Source organism: Falco peregrinus, chromosome Z, assembly GCF_023634155.1.
Source record: "Falco peregrinus isolate bFalPer1 chromosome Z, bFalPer1.pri, whole genome shotgun sequence".
NCBI classification, from domain to species: domain Eukaryota; kingdom Metazoa; phylum Chordata; class Aves; order Falconiformes; family Falconidae; genus Falco; species Falco peregrinus.
The window spans coordinates 12,888,672-12,910,628 of NC_073739.1; the positions used below are offsets into that span (position 1 = coordinate 12,888,672).

Consider the following 21,957-nt stretch of genomic DNA (forward strand, 5'->3'; position numbering starts at 1 on the left):
GCTATTTCTAACTACCTATCAGATACCCCAGTTATTGCAAAGTATGTATCACAGCTTGTGGTATTTCTCACTTGGTAGAAGAGTGCCAGCTGGGTTACAAGAACTTAGAAACTCAGTTCTTTCTAAGTGTTTCACTGTTTTACAGTTCAAAAACTTATGCTAGTACCACACCACTACAGCTGTACAAACCAGGAAAGTGCCATCTGACTATGCATTTCAGATGAAGAAAGAGCAGCATGCCCACTGCACAAAAATGGTACTCAAGAGATGCCTGGCTAGTATAATTCAGAAAAGTTCTCCTGTGTAGCTTTCCCCTTCCTCCATGTCTAAACTTCTTGCTTTCAAGACAGAACAAGTCAAAGCTAGAAGCTCTTAAACCAAATCTGCCACCACTCGGGATATTTAAAAAGAGGAACTACATTATTTAGTAATTGTAATAACTAATTTGTGTTGCCAAGAATTAAACTGAACACTGACAGAAAACAGCTCTGGACTATTCTATTTGTGCCTCTTCTACACCAAACTCCATTTGCCAAGACAGACATCTCCTGCAGAACACACACTTGTTTCCAAGTCTAGTAACACACTTCAAGTAGATTACATGTCCGAGTTCAGTTGGGTGACTCAAAGAAAGAGGGTAAATCTATAGTTGTCTGCAAGTTAAATAATCCTCAGATTAAAATGTGTATCAAAAAGCATCTTAGTCTCCTACTGTTTTAAAACAGGGTGAGCTCCATCTGGCTCTTGCCTCAGCTCTGTTTTTCAAATTTATGCTTATAATCTGAAAAACAACTGACGTCTCTACAGGTCAGTCATCCTGGTGCTTTTTCTATTATGTGTTTAGGTAATCTGAATAGCCAGTTTAGCCCCTTCTACCCAGATCTTCAAAATTATGGCCTACACAACCTCAACACAAACAAGAGATTATCTGTGCACATCAGGTATTTTTTCCATAACTGAGACCTATAACACTGTTGAATTTAGCTTGTATCAAAGAAAGGAGCAACCGAGTTCCTTATTTTTATGAGCTACTACTTGTGCCAGAGTAAGAAAACATTCACCACCTTCAGGGGGAATACTCTGATCATTTGCAGAAGTGAGCAATACTTCAGAGGCTACATGCTCAGACTGTCGATTCAGCTTCTCCTTGATAGTTCTTGTGGCTATTTCACAGCACTGTTTAAAGCTGTTACAGTACACTTTTTACTAGATTTTATACTCAGATCACTGTAAGTATTAGGCAATGAGGTGTAGAATAAAACAACTGTTAGCTAAATAATTGGTAAAAAGAAGAAACCACCTGAAGTAGGAAAAGTCAAAATGGTGAAGTGATCTGGAACAAATGAGGAAATACATGATGAAAAGCAGTTTGACTTGAATTTTTCTTCAACAAATCTGATAAACCCAAAACGCACATAGAAGTAGAAGTGCATCTCACACACCCATGAACAAAAGACTTCAAGCAAAGGTTATGATTTGAAAGTTCATATTCATTACTTAAGTTTTATGCTTTATGTAACTGACTTGCAACAAAATCAACATGAAGCCTAACTGGCAAAAAATCCTTTCAGGCAGGCATCTTTGACTTAGGCATACTATATCCATCATTAAGTGGGTCACTGACAAAAATTCATATTTTTTGTCATATATGATATATATTTTCCACATATAATGATGATGCAAGTTAAAGAGTGATTTTGACATTACAGTAAATATACAGAGCAGATTTTGAGATGAGAGGAAGACAATTTAGCTCTAATCAGTCCTTGAAAGTACTTCTCAAGAGACCTGAGTGGAGATGCACACACATAATAATTATAAAATATTTAATCTATGCTTTAAGTAAGAAGGAAATAAAGACCATATTGATACAGACCTTAGGAAATTAGAAAGCCTTCACAGGCAATGGTCAACTAAAGGCCAAAAAAGTTTCAAGTTGGAAAAGGGAAATAAAGTAGGAATATATAGCCATGTCCACTGTGCTCCTGAATTTACTACTGTGCCTTGAAAAATGTCACTTTTTTGCTTGAAAAATGCACAGGCTCCAATTCATAATACTTATCAGAGGAAGAGTCACAAAAACTAATTCTATCCTGCCCAAGTCGTTTCACAAGTGTTTGTTTACTATAAGAAAAGCCTATTTAAATACTGCACACAGCTGTAAATACTCAAAGAAAATCTGCTATACAGCATCCAGCAAAAGTCCCAAATGGGTGCTATCCACAGAGGAAGTGGTCATACAAAGTATATGTGACAGAATTGACACCCTTGTCCATTATTAACACTTTACTTCTAAAAGTAGCAGCAATATTCCTTAAAACAGAAGAGAACCCCTTTATTGGAATTGGTAAAACATCATTCTCCTTTTCCTGACAACACACATTCAACTTCCTGAATAGGAATAACTTAACTCTACAACTCTACTTATGTGAAAGGACACCTTGGTTATTTCCAGCAACAGCTTCAATGCTTTTAAGCTGATAGAGTGCAGCAGATTCCCATTGCAACAACTGAATTTTAGAAGTAAAGAATCATGATGAAGACTTAGGTTGGACTACTGGGGGATGTGAGAAAAGTGACGAACTGACAAGAAGACAAGAAATTTAACTGGCTGTTAGGAAGATCCAAGCCAAGTCTAATTTTTCCTTAAGGGAAAGGATTATAGGTTAAAAATAAAATGCATCACTACACTGTACCACACATTTCCATGAGGCACGGCTATTTATACCAGCTAGGAGAAGTTACTGCTGGATTGACAAATGCTCAAAAGCAATTACAAGCCACTCAGTTCACCTATCACTGTTAATTACTTCTGCAAAGCTCTCCCAGGAACTTAGAGCCATTTAGGTTGGAAAAGACCTTTAAGATCATTGAGTCCAACCATTAACCCAACACTGCCAAGAGACCTAGAGGCAAGGCATTTTTTCTTATTGCCCATTACTATCTAAGTTATTCATAATTGAGAGTAAAACAAGATAGCTGGTGACAAACAAAAAAAATAAGTACTGAAGCTTTCTGAACACTCATGCATCTTACCACCTAAAAAAAGTCCTCTGCTAGAGAAGTGTTCATGCATGAAATACTTGGCTGCATTAAACAGCCTAGGTGTCCTTAGGAATCCTCCAGTTCAGTGTAGTAAGACCTGCCATTAAGAATAGAGACTGCTCTAGACAGGACAGTTAGTAGAACACAGTCAAGTAAGCGTGGAGCAACAGGTCACCTATTTTCCTGCTGCTTTCTGTAGTCTGAAGGTTCCACTTAAGTTCACTTCCACAGCAAATACAGCTCATGTCCCCCATCTGAATGGGGAATTTTACATCACTTGTTTCTTAACGTCTGCTGTCATTCTCAGTTGCATATACACTACTACATCAATTTAGAGATCACATATTCTGAATATAATAAGGCACTTTTTTGTTGATTCAATCGAAGTGTTTGCACTCTAAAAGCTAGTGGCATCTCCTTTCTATTGTCCGTCTACTGACAGACAGTTAAGGATCAGACAGCTGATCGCCCACCCATCCAAGGCAGCCATTTATGCCTCAAGTGGACTGACAGCAACACCTGTCAACACTAATGAACAGTTGAAGAGAATATATATATATAAATTTGTCATGTTGTCCTGCACTTATCTAGGGAGAGTATACACATTACCATCTCTTAGTAGTCAGCTCTTCTCAAATTTCCGCTGCCTCTAAGCTTCCATTTCTCTGGGATATCCAGAACTTGTTTCCAAACAGTAGTCGAACTACACTGGAATATAGTAAAAACTGAAAGATGTTCCTAACTAAATTATCTATCCCCACACCAAGCCAGTCATCTTCTTTCCAAGAAACCTGCACTAAAATACTGTTAAGTTAAGGAGTCAAACAGCTGAACCTAGCCATTTAGCACAACCACACCAGGCCAGCAATCAAGCCTCTCCTCTCAACCTCCCTTGGAAGTGTCCTGCCTGGCAACTTTTCTTGCAAGACAAACAGACTTGCCACCACTCGTTTCCTTTCTTTTTCCTTTGGAAGCAGCTACAACAGCCACAGGCAGTGCCTTGTCTTCTAAAGATTTAATATACCTGCCACATAAAAGCCAAATTCTTCCATGCTGCACTTCCAAGAAGGACAGAGAGAAGAGAAACCTTCAGATCAGACAAGCTTCCTTGAAAATCAAGTTAAAGAGATTGTCCCTTTAACAACTATACCCATACACCTGGAAAACAGGTGAAAGTAAATAAAAAAGTGGGGCTACAGTACATAACAACAGAAAACTTCTTTAACCGGACTGGTATGCAGGAATGTCTCCATGTAGCTGCTCCCTTCTGTAGTAGCCAAGGAATGATAGCCTGTAACAGATGTCAGAGTGCAGAACTGCTGTAAAATGCTTCTGTTATGTTTTCAACTTATGAGCTGCCACTCAGTTTCCGGAGGAACATTCCCTAAAGCCTGCAGGCACCTCAGAACCAAGAAGGAATACTATTTCAGACACAAATGCCAAAGGCAGCATCTTCAACAGCTCTTTACTCAGTGCTGCTGGGCTGGATGTATAGTAAGAGAGGATTCATTCATCTGAACTACGCAATCCTGTTAACATGTGTTTGCCTGGAAATGCTCAAGGGTCATTTACAATCTGTTACAGCTTAAAAGAAAGGCTTGAAAGGTAGACAAGCATGAGCTCTAACTTAAGAGATGTTAAGTAAGCCCTTTCAAAAGCTACTTCTGAAATATTGCAAGAGTTTTATCACACAGGAAAAGTCCCTTCCAGGTTACAAACGCAAAGTGAACTCAAGTGCTGCATTTTCAGTAGTCTTGCAACATTTTCTTTCTCCTGAAAAAGCATGCATTGTTTTCTGTCCAACATCATGATTACAGAGCAGCTGACTGGTATGGTAGTTTTATTTCATGACTGATTAAAACCATCTTGATAGTTTACTGAGAACGTGAAGTCTGATCCCAGACATTTTGGCCAATACTAAGCTTACTTATCTTCTGCTTTTGAAGTCTCCTGCTGTCCATTTGTCTACTGAATCTGTGTCCTCAAGATCTCCTCTCTAAACAGCTACAGCTGAAGATAATTTTCTTACATGCATGACTGAAGCCTCTCTACCCAGGCAAAATCCAAGGCAAATACTGTAGAACTTTCTTTGCTCGAGCACACAGCTGATACTAGTGGGTCAGTGCTGAAAAAAGTATGCAATGTTATTACCAGATGACTAACAGGTGCAGAACAAACAGCACCTTCGGTACTAGAAGAGTTTCTATTGCTGCATTTCCTCACGGAGGCAGCTACCTGCATTATTTCAGCATGCTCTCCCTACCCACACGAACTAGAACAGTGGCCTTCTAACGATGCAGCGAGATGCCTCTGAAAGCTTGGCACACCCGCCACACGAGGGAGTCCTTGGCTGCTGTTTCCCATCTGAGCCATCAAACACCCAACGCAACGGCTTGAGCAAGATACCTTTCTGAAGCAACCGTGAAGACTACCCTGCTAAGCCTGCACGTTGTCTGGAATTCTTAAAAACATTCCACGAGACAAGTAGTAATTAGAGCCAAAACGAATACTACAATCAGCTGAACTCTCAAACCTTTTCAGTATGTGCTCAAGCTTCTTAGAAGGTAAGACTGACTTCTGTGAAACAAACCGATTCATTTTAAGGAGCAAACAAAAAAAAATGGTTTATAAGTTCCAGTTCCCCTCATCTACTTACTGATCTCCTTAACAGGTAGGAGTAATGGAAGAAAAGTAGCCCTGCTAATTGAGTGCTATCAATGCTTATTCTTAGAAGAACCTAGAACTATCATTTGTTTTCAAATGATCAGTAACAAAGTCTTGCAAGTGTTTTCAAAGGGAATATCGTTCCTTCAGTTTTAATAGCTGTGATTAACAACTACTCAGTATTGCAGATCAGTAGTTGCAGAAAACACACCATTTCTCACAGTAGTTGGAAAATACACACAGGAAAAGGATACGCACAGAGAAGCTCACATTTTTATTACTTGAAACTGAAATATGTTTCCATAAGGTAATTCTTATAGGAACACGGCGAGATTCTTCCAGAAGGAAGCTTTTTTTATTTTAAAAAAGGATGGGGGAATAATAATGCATCTTGCTATAGATCCAAGATTTAATAACCATTGTGCAGCAACATTAGGCTTCAAATGCACTTTAAAAAAGGCTATGGCTTAACCTGCATGAAGCAGGTACCAGGCAGGCACTAGGAAGACCACAAGAAAAAAAAAAAGGCAATTTATCTTCAACAGCTCCAGAAACTTGGAAGACAGGAAAGAATTCAGATTACAAGTCCGCATCTGTTTTAGTCAGTTTTATACCAAATGGCTCAAATAAGAAAAAGTAAAAACAAACTAATTGAAACAGGTGGTCAATAGTGTGGAAAGCTTGAAGATAACATGGCTGTGCCTTTGACAACTCTGGGAATTGGTTAATTTGCAAAAATTGTTAAAGGGATCATACAACGAAATTGCAGGACCTGAGCTGTATTTGCAGCAGTTGTTCTCCCTTTACATACGGATTAAAGCATTACATCACTAAAACCAGAGGCTTGCACATTTTTCCTCTGCTGCCTTCTATAACTTTCTATCTACTACTCACACTTGGCGTACTCCAGGAAGACAAAAAATCCATACAGAATAGTTATAAATCCTTTCCTTCACTTATGCACAAAACCCATGATTTCAGCCTTGCAAATCTGTATTGCAGGAACTTCTAGTTGAAGTATACCATAATGAAAGAAAATAGTATGTATAAATACAGTGCTTTCATATAGCAAAATACACAGATCTGAAGAATGTTCCTCACATGTAATTAAGGTCTTGCTTATAGAACGCAATATGCTAGCTGCTTCAATACATAACAGACCAACCATGATCCAGTTAGGACCATCTGCAGCTTCAAGTCTTATTGCTTAGCACTTTGCTTATGGTGGCTGAAAGGATGTACTCATTTCTGTAGGGATACCCAGATCCTTATAATCTACACAACACCCTTGGAGTGAAAGGGCTTCAGGGTGTGCAGGTCAGTATCACTACTACCTAAACTGAAGCAAACTTCACTACAACATGCCTTGATGATTATAAATACTATGCACTAATCTCACAGCACAGGTACCCTGAAAGGCAGTGATGCCTATACAAACTTCAGATTACTTGAGGTCTCTTAAAACACACTGGTTTCCACTAGAGTTAACATTTATTCAAACAGCTGGCCTAGAATCACTAGAACATAACAGCAAAATGTATCTACAAGCACCTATGAAAGAGTAAGCAGTGATCAAGACATGCTGAACGGGCAGTGTGGGGACTCCCAAGCTGAAAGCAAAAAGTTCTAGAGCTCTGCTAAAAGCACACAACATACTCCACATCACTACAGGACCAGTGCCAATTTGCAAGACCTGACACTTTCACAGGCTTCTTGTAAATTACTGCAATTACCGACAAAAGTGAATTTTAATCTGCCCACAGAAAAGTGCAGGAAAATGTATATTGTATTAATCCCCATCAAAAAGCAGTGTTTGCTGAAACGCGGTGATTTAATGGTGTTCTGAATCACTACATTCAGAGGTCCCTCATCATATTTAGCCTTATAAAAATGTTTCCTGTTTTAAAACATGAAGTTGTTGCTTATGCTTTATATGGAGAGAGGCTCATCAATTCAGGTCAATATACAGATGAATAAACTTTGACCATTTCAAAGCCAGCTTGTTTATACAGTGTCAATAGTAAGAACTGATTAGCTAGGCAACTTAACTGAATCCCTGGCACTGACTATGCAGGTTTAATCAAATGGGGAGGGGGGGTGTGCTGGGGTTCTACCTTTTTATTTGTAAAAACAAAACCTATAAACTTCTGAAAGGTCAGTGTCATGCCTTCAGAACCCTGAAAAGCAAGTGGAAGTGCAGTGACAATCAAGTGCTATCTTGAGTAACGTAAGATGAAAGGAGTTCTTTCATCTCCACCTGCCTGCACGACTTATTTCCAGGCAACATGCAAAGTGCAATAGATTAGGCAGTTTACTGTGAAAAAGCACAGTAAATGCCACAAAGTCTCTTTCAATAACATTTAATAGCAATATACAGAATCAGAGAAGGGTAACTTATAGGATACAATTATTAACAGGCTTAAGACAAGTCTCCACTAATAGTGCTCTGGATCCACACATATGGCTTATTTGAAAATTTAACTCCTTCAGGATTATTCCTGCAGTCCAAACAGGATAGTACTCCAATCACCCACTAAGTAGGCCAACGATCTGCTATCATACTTTCTTCCAATAAGCACACGAAGTTCAAAACTGCTTCACTAGCTTTGTGCTACAACACACTGAGTCCCTAGGCCACATCAGACTGCATTTTAACAGCTGCAGAGTTCAAACCATAGACTATCATGAAAATTAAAAAGCTGATGTTAAGAAGAACCCTCCCCTTCATGCCCACCTCCAGAAAATCTATGCTTCAAGATCTTAAGCAAGTTGCTTCAAAGAGATCAAAGTCACCATATAAATACAAGCTTGCCTCCAATCCCATTTGGTTTTTATTCTTGATTTCACATTTTAGTCAAGTTCTGCACAGGGCATCCTGCTGGCAAGACAGTTTGGCTGGCAACACCTTTTCTCCACATCCCTACCCAAATGAGAAACTGTCAGGCTGCCAGAACTTATTTCTTATCTCAGCACAGCACTAAGCAACAGCTAGCAAGAACCCCAGCCTCTCAGACTCAATACCCCACAAAAGAGCAGCCAGCTTCAGCTAGCTCCTCCTTTAGCTGCCAAACTACTCTACTACACTCCCACCCTGAGTGCACTCAGAACCTTGCAGAAACATCTGACAGATTAGATATGACTGCAAACACACACATTGGGAGTAAAGGCTGAGAAGGAAAGAGATGGGGAGTGTCACAAAAACAGCAAACCTCTTGGAAAGTGGCGAAGTTGCAGTGGTCTGTTCATTCATGTGGGCTTCCCTGTAAGAGGCACTTGTGCCCTACCATCCTCAAAATTTTCACTTTTTGTCACAGAATGTTTAAATCATCCTACACTGTATATAAATAGTCACTCTGCAGACTAAGTCACTCCACAGATGCACCATAGTATCTGTCTCCTCTTGCTTCCTCTGGGAGATGAAGAAAATGGAAAACTACTTGCCTAACTTTGTTGTCTCCTAACCTTGCCTCCACATACAGTACTTCAAGGCAGCAAAAAGTACAGAGTAAGATTACAGCATAAGTACATGACAATATTTCTTCCCATACTCCCATGAAGGTTAGTTTAGATGCCCTAGAATTAGTCTCATATTAAGGCTGAAATGAAAGATTTAGGGTTCAAGAGTAAGCCAATACTGTTCAAACCAACAGTGACAAGAAACTTGAAAGAAACTGCTCACCCTAGGCAGAATAATGAGATCGCTCTGAAACTTACTGTTCACATACAGAAAAAGTCAGAAGCTTTGCAGCAGCACTGACAAAGTATAAGGTTTCCAACAGCTCTGCTCTTGCCAGACAGACACTAACATGGGTACGATAGAAGCAGAGAAAGCTACAGAAGTCAAGGAGTTTCACATGTTCTAGATTGAAGCAGCCAGACAACACTTTCTACTGCCTCCACAGAAGACACACAGTATCTTTCCCTTGATTACCTGAAGACTGCTGTAAGAGTCAAGGCAAGCACAAAACCTATCAAGTGTTTTACCCATGGTCTACTGAGACAGAGCACCTATCCACAGAAAAAAAATTCTCCTCCAACTCCCAGCCTCAGTTCTTCGGGCAGATTACAGTTCAGCATTGTCACCAGGTCCTTCCTTGCACTCTGCACTACAGGAGACTACTCTTCACTGTCAGATTGTTACGCAGTCCCTCCTAACACTGCACCGACTGTATGCATATACATTAGTCAATTCAGTGTTTGTACTGTTACTAGAATTATTACTGCTGTTAACAACATAAGCTTAACTCTGAACACATCAAGTCCAACTCATGTTTTCTTCTGTGACCAAATCAGAATCCTTTGCGTTTGTTACCATGGTTCTTCAAGAATACTGAAATTTGTGTGTTCTGTATTAACTACTAAAAACTATTTCTGTACAAACTGTAATTGCAAACATACTGACTACAACTGCATCAACAATTTTCTGGAAATGTTCAGCTTCTACAGCAGCTTTTTTTGAACTGTAGCTCTAGACATTGAACTGTAGTTCCAGATACCTACTATGTTAGTGCAGGTGCAAAATGCAGTATGCATGCAAAACAGCAATGGGACATTAGTATCTGCAGAGGGCAAGATAAAATATGCATAATTAAACAAGACATATGCCCATTTCCCTACGACTAAAGTTGATAGGACAAGAAATAAATGTGACCCTTCCTCTATGTGCCTGTCCATCCCTTTGTATTATTTCTAGATTGTAACTATGAAATTTTTAAAGGTCACATAATAAAACTTGAGGAATTTTACTCTGAGCCTATAATGTTGACCATAAAGAAAACACACTGCAATATGACAGATAGCTGCCAGCCACAAGCCAAACAGGGAATGCAGGTTTTCAGAAAAATGCGTGCAAGAAGATCAGGCTGCCAATGAACATATAAGCTTCACAGTAAGGCAGTTGGATCAAGTTTGAAAACCAGGCCCATAAACAGTGATCATCAAGTATCCTGAGATAGGCTTCCTTCAGGTTTAGAAGGCAGGAAGTGATGCAAAAAAAAACTTCAGGTGGGGAGTACCTGGCTCCTTGTACTAAATGGAACAGCCTGTTACCAGGGCTTCACAGCTAGACAGCTCTGTGCATGTGAATTACAGTTCCAGGCTAGATGCCTAAACACATCCTGCCTCCTTTTGTAGGAAGTACAAGCAGGCATGCTAAACTGCAAGCAAAGTCTATGTATATGCATTATTGCTAGTTCAAAGACAAGAAAGTCTGACCTATTAAATGGATTCTCTGTTAAAGTTGTGAATTTTATAAGCATAGGTTTATTACAGTTAGGAGAACAGTACAAGAGCTTTGTAGCCAAGAAATTCTCCCAAATTTATGACATCTGATTTCAGCTATTTCTGAAATGAGAGTCTGAATTCCATGAAGTTTCAGTTTGGCTAACAATTCCACAAGCACTCCTGGGTAAGCGACAAAGAAACAAAGGCCTGAAATCATGGAGATTCCACAATGTGAAAACTAAGCATTTATCTTCCACACATACAACTGAATTTGCAACAAAGACAGTTGGCATTAAGTAGTGCAGTCTTTTTTGTAAGAACACCACATTGTAGTTTCTACCTATTTCAAGTTTCAGAAATATAGGTCTAGAAAATGCAGTTTGCCATACTAAGTCTTCACTTTTACATGGCAGCTACTACTGTCTCTTGCATTCTGCAAACAGCTACTAAACTCCTCTATCCTGTACAAGCAGAAAGCTTGTGGTTTAAAGGCTTTAAAGACTTTTTTTAGACTTCATCCCATTTAAAGTATCATATTGCTTATATTTAAAGTATTTTTAGCTTAATTTTTATAATTACACATGCATAACATTAGATTAAGCAAAATGTTACCTGCTGCTTTTAAATATGTATAAGCACTTAAACTAAACAGTTACCTAGAGCAGCTGGTAAGAATTCAGTTATGGTGCTTTCCTGAGACCAGGGTCTCACACCTACTGTACATCTATATAGTTAGTTCATGTGGTTGCTTTGTATCTTGTGTTTACTTACATACACCTGCATCAGTCCAAAGCATCCAAGAGTTAGCAGACTCAAGAAAACCTGGGCACAGTGACTCATTCCAGACATGCTCTCTGGTTAACAAGTGAAGATAAGTAACATTCATGCCTCAGTTCTCCGATAAGTCTCTTGTCAATGGGATTCTCACATGAAGAGACTGTTTAGTACCCTTTAAAATCTTCATTAGCATCAAGGTTTAATTTGTCTACCTTCATTAAAACGGAACAGCAATCAGCTAATTTTAGTTTTTGCTGAGAACACTTCCAATGTTTTTCCCTCAGCTGACCAAGTAGACTTTACTTCTGCTACCAATGTTTGCCCCAGCAGCAAACTGTGTCCATGAATTCCATGCTTGCAGATTACCAGTGAGAACATCCTGCAGTTCTGCTTTCTCACCTACCTCCTTCATAAATAAACCCTTAGATAACAATCAGTAAGGGACCAAACTTTGTTGACAGTACACTGCAAGGAACTATAGTCATTGGCTGAAACGGTCAAGATGTTTTAAGAAATTCCACTCCATGGAAAAAGCATTACTGAAACTACTAGAGCAGGCCTTTAAAGACAGGGCTTCAGACTGCTCACATGAAATTCATAAGTGAACTCCATGATGCTTCCCTTCCCTCCAATAGGTTTTCCAGAGGCAGGGAGGCCCTCAGGTTGAACTCATCCGAATACTAAAGTGTGCACACAGCTTCATGGAACTGGGACACTGTTATAATGCAATCTAGTATTGCAGTTGTGACCACAGACTGATTATTAAGTAATAGGGTAGGAGATAATTTGGTTCAGATCCACAGGACACTGACAAGTATTCAGGCCAAGATGGCAACAGTCATCCTTGATCACTCTGAATTCAAACACATGGCATTGGTGACCCAGTATGAAGCAGGCCTCTCCATATCTTAAAATTTGCTAGTGGATCACATCACTGGTATACAGACTGGGACTCTTGCAACTGCCAGCCAATATGGGCAGATAGATCAGAATTTTGTTTTCTTCATCAAAAAAAATGTTTCACTGCTGAGAAATGGTTCAGGATCACCTGCATGTCTCATTTTATTCACCAATGCAGATATTACCAGATTTCTAAGCATTCCTCTACTGCTCAGTCTGATCTGCTTGGCAAACAGCTCAGTTCCAGCATGTCATAATGGAAGCTTCACCTCAAAGACAGAGGATGCATCCAATCCCAATATGGACCAACTTGAATTAGACAGTCAAAGGCAGACCAAAACTGTGCCCATTACCAATTCTCATTTAAAGTTTAGCCTGTATGAAAGTATTTCAGCCTCTATTCTCCCGTGAACTTCTCATGAATTAAAAAGTATTAACCACGTATCTAGTACTCATGACAGTTCATTTAAAATTAAAAAAAATACTGTTTTAACACAGGAATTAAACCAACTTAACTCAGAAATTAGTGCCAAATCTCTTCCTTGGCAGAAACCTGGTAACAATCCCTGTTCTGCATAGTAGAAACAAAAGGAGAACTTACTTTTCAATAACTCTGTAGAAAGCCTGAAAATTATTATGAACAGGACTGAAACCAGAGCAATCTCTCCCCAACATCCACAAACACAAAGTAATCTTGCTCCAGGCTACTTAAATCAGAAGTATTGCTCCCAATGCAGTTATAAGCTCAAGATACCACATTTCTCAGTCTCATTTATACTAAAACCTTTTGGAACAAGACTGATACATTCAGCTGCCAGCAAAAACATTGTATGCCTCAAAGCTGAGAAGCTACTCTGATAAGCTAGAAACACCACCTATCTCAAATAGTTCCAACCCTGGATTTCTTACCTACTAAGTAATTTAAATTCAGGATCCTTAGGCATTACTTTATGCTATACATAAAGACATCACACCTTCAGACAAGAGGTCTGCAATCTAAGTTTTTCTGCATTCTATTCCCAGGTAGGGAGTCTTGACACTAGCAGCAATATAAGCTCCTAGCACACCGAACATCAAAACCATCGCATGAGGATGTAGACAACTTGCACATCCATCATTAAGACCTTGAGGCTCAGTTTTGCGCCTGCAGCAGCCTCTTAATTGGGAGAAGCATGTTAATACTTAGTAACTTTAACAAGTAACACTAAATATGTGAATGCAGATCTGCAAGACAGAAACACTTTGAATAGCCATTCCACTACCTGATCAAGTACCAGTTCCATCTTTCCACTCCCAGAACAAAAGGTTAGGAAACAGCTATGTAAAGGACCTTTTCTTTCAAAACCAGTACTGAAGTCATTACCTATAGAGACAGGCTTGTTTCCTGCACCAACCAGCCTACAGCTGAAAACAGCAACATGTGGCATCAGCCATCTAGTTTCTTTGGCACCCCCGACCATGTTCAGTATTCTTCCCAGTGAAGAGCAGAGATTGCTTTGAGATTTGGTCAGCCCAGAAGGACTAAAAGCAGTGGTTTCAGTAGCCAAAGCTACCATGCTGAAGGAGGGTACCTCACAAGTTTAACCATTCCACTACCTAATGTCTTAAGAGGAAGCCAACTGCTATGGTAGGAAGTGCCAGTCATTCAGATGCAAAAGGGGAAGGGCAAAGCAACCTGGCAAAGTCAGCCAGAGACTATTGAATAAGAAGGAAACCAAAGGTCAATGCTGAGCTTCAAGCAGACTGTTAACCTGACTCACTCTGTGCCACTAAATGGTCCATACCCTCAGACTGGGTAAGCTGGCAGCAATTACTAACTGAAATGGGGAACAGCCATGAAGCATAGACTACCGAATTCAACAAGACACAGGTATACAGTTCTGGCAGTTAATCTTGAAGTCTTACTCTTCAGGCAGGATTCCCTTGTTTTGGGGGAACTGGCTTTCAAATTACAAATTTTCTACAAAATATCAACACTTAAAAGAAATCCCATTCTTCATCTCAGAAGCACAGCATCTCCACTCTAGGCCTGAGTATGGACATTTCTCCTCTTTAGTTTCTACTTTGTAAAGCACTTGAAAGTCAAGCATAAAGTTGACTGATGCTGTACAGAGCTGAACTGCAGAAAGCCCAGGAAGTAAGGCCTGAGAATCCACCTTGTGACTAGGGACGCACAAGTGTAGTTTGATAGCAAAACTTATAGAGGACAGCAGCCAAGACCTACAAGCAAGAGTGACCAATGCCAAAAACATCCTTTTACAGGAAACAGGTAATTCCCATGCAATATGGGAGTACAAAAAACTACTCAGTCACAAATACAGTCTTCAGCATGCATCAAATAATGTCAGACAAAAGCATTCTCAAAAAAGATGGGCGATTGCCCTATGTCACTGAGTGTCAGGATTTTCACTAATTGTGTATTAGCAGAATGCAGATATGACCACTGGTAATTGAAGTACTTTGTATTATTCACTAAAGGTATAAGCTCTGGCTAAAGTTACTTTCCCTGTCCAGCAGATAGGTGGTCAAATTTAGGAGAAGAAATCCCTACGGTAGCTCGCTGTCCTCCACCTGCAGCAGATGCACTAAACACCTGGGACATATTCCTCTTGGTATCTTTTTGCTGCCAGATTCAGGTTTAGGCATCATCCCCTTGTACTGATGACACAGCAGTGACAGCATCAATGTGAGAAAGGGTGGCATAACTTTACTGCCACACTAGAGAAACAACTGTGTCATCAAGACAAGAGAAGAAAGCATGTGCTACCAGACAAGTCCTTGGGTTGGTGCTAGAGCTGTCTGAAAGTTTTTAGGACTTGTCTGCCACTATTCATATACACAGTCCAGGAACACATCTCTCCAGCATATCCAAGCCATCAACACAACACATGGCAGGGGCTGAAGCTACACAATCAGTGTCAACTGAAGCTTTTGCCTTCCCATTTGCTGCTTAAGGAACACTGAGTCACAGAGGTTTTTATTTAGTGTGAAAAAAGTGTCCATGTTCTGCCACTGAATTTCAGTAATAGGAAAGTATGGGCTTCCATCCCTTAAAACAAAGAGAACATGCAGCCTCAAAGAGGAGTGGCTTTAAACACACAGAAGCTAACCAGTACAACTCAGGAGTTCCAACCAAGAACATAAGTTCAAGATGTATTCTTGAAAGCTGGGTATGTAAGGACACTGCAAAAAAGCACCAGGAAAAACTCAACATTTCTGAACAAAACTGAAGAAATGCCAACATAAGTGGTACATCAGTGTCTTTGAATTCAAGAGTACTTAAGAGTTGAAAATAGAGGTGAGAAACTGAATTTTGCCAGCTATCCTTTCATTCTTGTGCAGGAATCCATCAGGTTGTTCTTTCGAAGTTAAACAACTGGTCTAAATACATGACCTGTGCACCAGCTGTTGCTAAAATAATGTACTAACAGCACACAGTCACAATGCAGTTCATACCTGCACTCTGACAGCACACGTTGATTGATTCAAGTGTGCATCTGAAAAACTGCTCAAGTGCTGCAATGCAAAAGCAGCTTTACCTGTGAAGTAAAGTAACCTGCCATTTTCCCAAAGTACAAGTTTAATTACCTGCACCCCTGAAAACAGAGGTTTTGCATCGACTAGAACAAAGTAGTCATGACTCCAATGGAGTTCACTAGAAAGTCAAGTAAACCTTGCATAAGTATCTGCTTTTCCACATCTTAGAGTCTTTGGAGAGAAGATTCAATCTCAGAAGATTTAAGTGTCCTGTTAGCATTCATAGCACTCATACAAACCTGGATGAAACAAATACACACACCTAACTTTTGGGTGTAGAATCTAGGTAACGATAAACCTAAGTTCCTTCTGACCAGCAACATCAGCACTGGTTTCTTCTGCCTTTATTCCATAATTTAAGAGAACTGCAGAACACCAACTGACAGCTTGCTGCTTGGAAAATAAGAACATGCAGAAAGTCTTAAAACCAGCATACCTGTTATTTTGTCCCTGACAAGCTTACAGGATTCTGTCTCGCCAACGCTGCCAAAAAGACTCTTCAGCTCATCTTGTGTCATGGTCTGCGGAAGGTAGTTTACTATTAAATTGGTCTTGCTGTCTTCCATGTTCCCAGAATCAACTGGTGATGAGCAATTGTTTATGGTGGTTGAACTATGGGCTGTATTATTGAAAGTTGGTCCATTAGACAGTTGTGTTTCCATGGCAGCAATTATCTGCTGAAAAACAGAAAATAAGCACATTCAAAATTCATGTTTTGCCATCTATTAGGACAAGTCCAGGCAGAAAATCTAGAAAACCTGTTACTATGCAGAAATGGTATTGCCAGGGCCATACACTGACTCTATATGCAAAAAAATATCCCACCAATACAGAAGGTTTTTAACTGTTAGTCAAGGCAACACTTTAAAAACTTACAGGCCAATAAAGAAGTTGACACCAAAATCTTCTACAAGCTCTCAATGAAGTCAACACTCAAAGCTTGGTTTTCACCCTCCCCAAATCTCTTCATTTAAGGGCATCACAGCCTTCCTAACATGGAAGTTACCAAGCGGAACTGGCCTGCTGCAGGGGTAATCAATCAGCTCTATAAACTTACAACTCATCCTGAGACGATACGAAATGTAGCTTTTAAAGTGATAATATTTGGTTATTTGCAAAAAGAGGTGGGCAATAACTGTATCCTGGGCCTATTTCTCATTAGCAATAGCAGAAAGCAAGTAATTAAAAGACAAACTTAAGAGATACATGAGTGTGCTGCAATGGAAAACAAACATTTTCTTGATAACCTCTAGGTCAACCTTCCGCCAGCACAGGTTGGAGTTAGTTTAATCAAATAAAAGCCTTTAGAAACCTGACAATTCCTGGTCCTCACCTCTTCTCTCCTCTGCACCCTGAAAAGTTAAATTTGATACTTTTAACTTGATTTAGACATCAAAGAAAGGGAGTGATCACCACTCCCACTCCAGGAACTACTGTGTTTCACTCCAGAGTAACTGACTGCATGATTGGCAGGCACAGCATTAATCACTTGGAGAAGCATCAGTACTTGCCTACCAGCTACCACATGTACAAAAGGCTCTCTGCCATCTCAGTCAGTTACTGAATGGTAACAGTTCACAAACACAGTAGATTAATGGCAGCCTAATATCCAAGACTTAAGCAGCTTACCCTGTTTGAGGCAACTATACAGGACAACATACAAAATTCTGTAAGTTAATTCTCCAGTAATATACGTTTGAGCACAGAAGCAAGATTCATCAAGAAGTTTCAGTAAAAACCCAGCAATCACCGAAATCCAACCTCATACTAAAATTTCTAGTTTTCACACTAAAGCTATAGGAAAATTGCAGTGTAATGTCAGGAAGTCTAGAGGTTCTGTCCTATTCAAAGCAGCATATGCAATCAATGCATACCCAAACAGCTGCAATTTCTGAAAAAGGAAAGGGGAGGGGGCAAGCTGAGCATGTTAAGCGACAATTCAGACACTCCTAGGAACACATTTCTGTGTTCTGCTTACAGAAGTATTTTCCAGGAGGACACAACACAAAAAAGGGAAGAGGCATCTATTAAGAACATTTTTATACCTAATGTGATCTAGTTTTCCTGAGCAGCTACAACTGGAACAACATTTTCTTCCCTTGTGACAAACTCCAAGGGTAACCTGCTCCTGCCACTGTGATGAAAAATCTACTAAACAGAAGAGTAGATGATCCCAATTAAGATAAATTGCTTTTCAAAAACTAGTGTATCTGGCAGAGCTAGTAGCCACAAATGCTGTACTCTGTCTCTAGGACTGCTTCCCCCCCTCCCCCCTTTTTCTTTCTTCTCAAATTTAAAGTGTTCATTGATCAAAATTAGCAGGATTCAGCAAGGACAACAAACAATCCCCACTTAATTGCACATTTATTTTCAAATTCAGGTGGCAAGAATGAGATCCTAAGCCAACATTCAAGTGAACAGCTGCAGTAGCTTGTGTGCTGAAATTACAGCACTTCTCAGCTATAGTATCACTTTTTTCAGAGCAGATGGTTCTAATATGTTTTAGAAATAATGCATATTCCATTGATAGGTTGAATACAACTGTTCATAAAACAAAGCACATCTTCAGCAGTTACTAAATATTTTTCACCCAGAAAGATACTTTGAGATAAATTTACAGTTTTCAAACAGTTTTTTAGATATATACTTTTAAAATAGTAATCATAAATACACAATATACAGCTTTTTAAAGTTACCACAATTTAGTATTCAGACCATACCAAAACCATTTTCATACAATACTACTCTTCAATTATCCACCAGGTGTTTTGAATTAGTACTAAAATCTAATTGACATTAGAAAAGAGGCAAGCAGTATAATTGCTACAGGAGGTCACAATATTATAGAAAAAGTTGTCATGGTATGCCAGTGTGCTCTAGGCTCTCACAGAATAGGGACACAACCTACAGCCTATAACAAAACATAGAAGAGTTAACATTCCAAGTTTAAAGAGTTTGGTATGGCCTCAGCACTAGTAACATGAAAAGTAGCAGCCTACAGAGTTTAAGAAAAGTCCCACAGACCCCAGTCCAAGGCTCTGCTGCCCACGAACCACTTCTAAGCAGAGAAGCCACATCACACAGTCTGACTGCCATGTTAGTTTGGAGTTGCTGTCTGCAATATGGACACAAAAAGTACCGTATGTTAGATTAACAAGATAATGCAACAGATCAGTTTGTACAAGTTTACAGTAATTGCATTTCTATTCCCAGCACTCCATGCAGTGTGGCTTAATTTGATTTGAGGCAATTCCAATCTAATCTTTCCAAATTCAGTTCTAAACTTATTTTTCTTACACGAATCAAGATGCTTACTTTTAAAAAGATTTAAGATAATGCAGTCTAGTTATCCCTGCCTCTACCTTGGAAACTACCTCCAGAACCACACCATGCCTAAAAGGTACTATACCACAAAACATATTTTTAGATCTTCAAGACTGAAGGAAGACAAAAAAACCCTAAAAAAAAACAAACAGTGAGTGGATTTTCAATTAGCACATAAGTTCACCATGCACCTTTGAAAAACAGCTTCCCTTACATGCTGTCTCTCTCCCAGCCCACAACCAAAATATACAAAAAACCTACTTTGCTAGAATCCAGTTAAAATCCTAGGTTTTAAAAATTAAGTAACTTGAAAATCTTGCACAGACTGTACTCAGTAAGTTTCCTTGCAAGAGCTGGGCATACAAGTGGCAGCAGACTCAAGGATTTCTCAAGTGGAATAACAAGGAAGACACTGAAAAGAGAGTCCTTCATAAGGGTGTTCTTGTCCCCAAAGATGATCTATTTGTATCTCTGTGGTTCCCAAAGCAGCACGCACGACCTGATACGGTATTTGCTTCCCGTGAGCTGTGTACTGCAGACGGAAACCTCCAACAGGACAGCTTGCTTCAGTGTGCTGACACAGACTTCACGGTGCCCCCGAGCACCACAGCACTTCTGGAACAAAAGCTAAGAGCACCTCTCATTTGAGGTACTTGCGGTCTGTAACACAACTGTTTTCCTCAGAGTTCCACAAGGTACTCACATCAACATACAAAAGTCAGTTCCCTGACCACCGCACTTCTGTCTCAAATTTTGCTCTACCAATTAATTCCTTTACCATATTTATTACTTTCAAAGCTGTACAAAATGGTCTTTTACATCTAGTTTGGAAAACAAGTCCTTACCATTACCATTTACACTTCTATCTGACCTGAAAAAAGGGATATGGCCAGTTACACCCAATTAAAAAAAATGCCATTTTTTAAAATTCGGTTTCCAGCCTGAACACTGTACTTTAAAGTTGCAATAGAATTCAAACTGTGAATGGTCTCCAAAGCTGTAAGACACTGAACTACTGAAGAACCAGCAGCACCATTAAAAAGCCAATAGTTTTTGACTATCAGCCTCAGAGACAGTATTACACTTTGGATTATTAAAACAGCTCAGCAATTACTGCATTCAAATCCTAAGAAATCAGTAGAGTTCACAAAGAGGGCTCTATGCCTATTAAAGAAATGTAAGTTTGTCTTTAAATACATTCAGATTAAGAGGAGAACAATTAAGTGAAGTTGGAAAAGGAAATCTGCTCTTTCTTTACAGTCCTGAAAGGAAACAGAACTGAAGACAAAGTTGTTCAGTTCAGCAAACCAAGTGTTTCACTTTGCTAACATACAATGCATGGGAGCCATCTACCTTTCAAGTAACTAACTTTGAATTCACAAAGCACAGTTAGGATTTAAAATACAAACACTCACTGTGGCATTAACCGAATCCCAGTTTCTAATTAGCTGCAGTTCGAGTAAGTAATGAGTAAGGTTTGCCTAGCAAAGCAGCAAGCAGGCTTTTTAAAAAAAACAAACAAAGACATTAGAGTTAAAAAGCCATATGGTTTAAGCAGTTCTGGTTGCCATAGAACAGTTCCAGTTATATATCAACAGTACATTTTTATAGGAGAGCTTCAGAAAGTAAAGCAGAGCTAGCAAGATGAAGAGCAGTAGAACTACAGTGATCTACTAACTTACTCTTCAAAATAGGTGTTCTGGTATGTAATATACTAAATTTTTCATGCTCAGCTGGAAACAGAAGCTCAGGTTGGATCCTGCCAATACACACAGGTGAGCTGACACAAAGGTGAGCAGACAAAACAGGAAAGCCTTCAACCACTGTTACCTCCTTAGAGACATAGGCTATGGAGATACCTGTACTGCTTCAAAAACCCTCTTACTGCTTGTTTTGATTCACACCTGTGCATCTCCATCATAGAGGGGAAAAATTTCACACAGGTTTCATATACAGAATTTATTTTTATTTATAGACACTACACCAAAATCACTAGAGAGATGTCTGCCCTGGTCAAGCCCTATACTTCTAAATGGTATTACCTAAAGGCGATTACAGAAAAAACAGTGTTCTGAATTGAAGCAGTCAGACATCAGATACTGAACACATGTGCCTCCTCCAACAGGTCACCACTGTTCAGAGGCAACTGAAGCTGCACCACAAGATGCCCAAGATGCCTCCAGCCCCAAGGGTCACAGCTGATGCAATGCTCCTGATAAAAGCCTATGAGATGCTAAACATGCTCATGAAGGTCCTGCTGAAGCACCACACACCAGGAGACTCCACAACACATTTTAGAATTCAGCATTTGCCTCTTTTCTCTCTTTGGGTACAGGCAGGCAATAGAAGCACAGAACAATTATCACATGTTGCCATTTAGATAAACAAACCTTAAAGACTGTTCTCATAGTTCCAAATAGTGGACCAAACAGAACCCTGTGACTGAATACCATGTCCTTTTTATCTTCCAGATACTAAAGCTCTGGT

The 21,957-nt window shown here is 39.5% G+C and overlaps 1 protein-coding gene across 2 annotated transcripts in view; it reads right to left on the reverse strand.

Annotated features, from left to right (window-relative positions):
- Window positions 1-19,781, reverse strand: part of ELAVL2 (ELAV like RNA binding protein 2) — a 46,576-nt gene extending 26,795 nt beyond the window's left edge. Inside the window, exons 1-2 of one of the 2 annotated variants that reach the window (XM_027780668.2) lie at window positions 19,171-19,781; window positions 16,583-16,820 (exon numbers count right to left, since the gene is read on the reverse strand). In XM_027780668.2, the coding sequence (XP_027636469.1) occupies window positions 16,583-16,820; window positions 19,171-19,242 (310 nt within the window). In that variant the 5' untranslated portion in view covers window positions 19,243-19,781. Of the gene's footprint in view, window positions 1-16,582; window positions 16,824-19,170 lie in introns of both variants that reach the window. The other variant, XM_005233187.4, reaches the window with a different exon arrangement.
- Window positions 19,782-21,957: the final 2,176 nt, after the last annotated feature.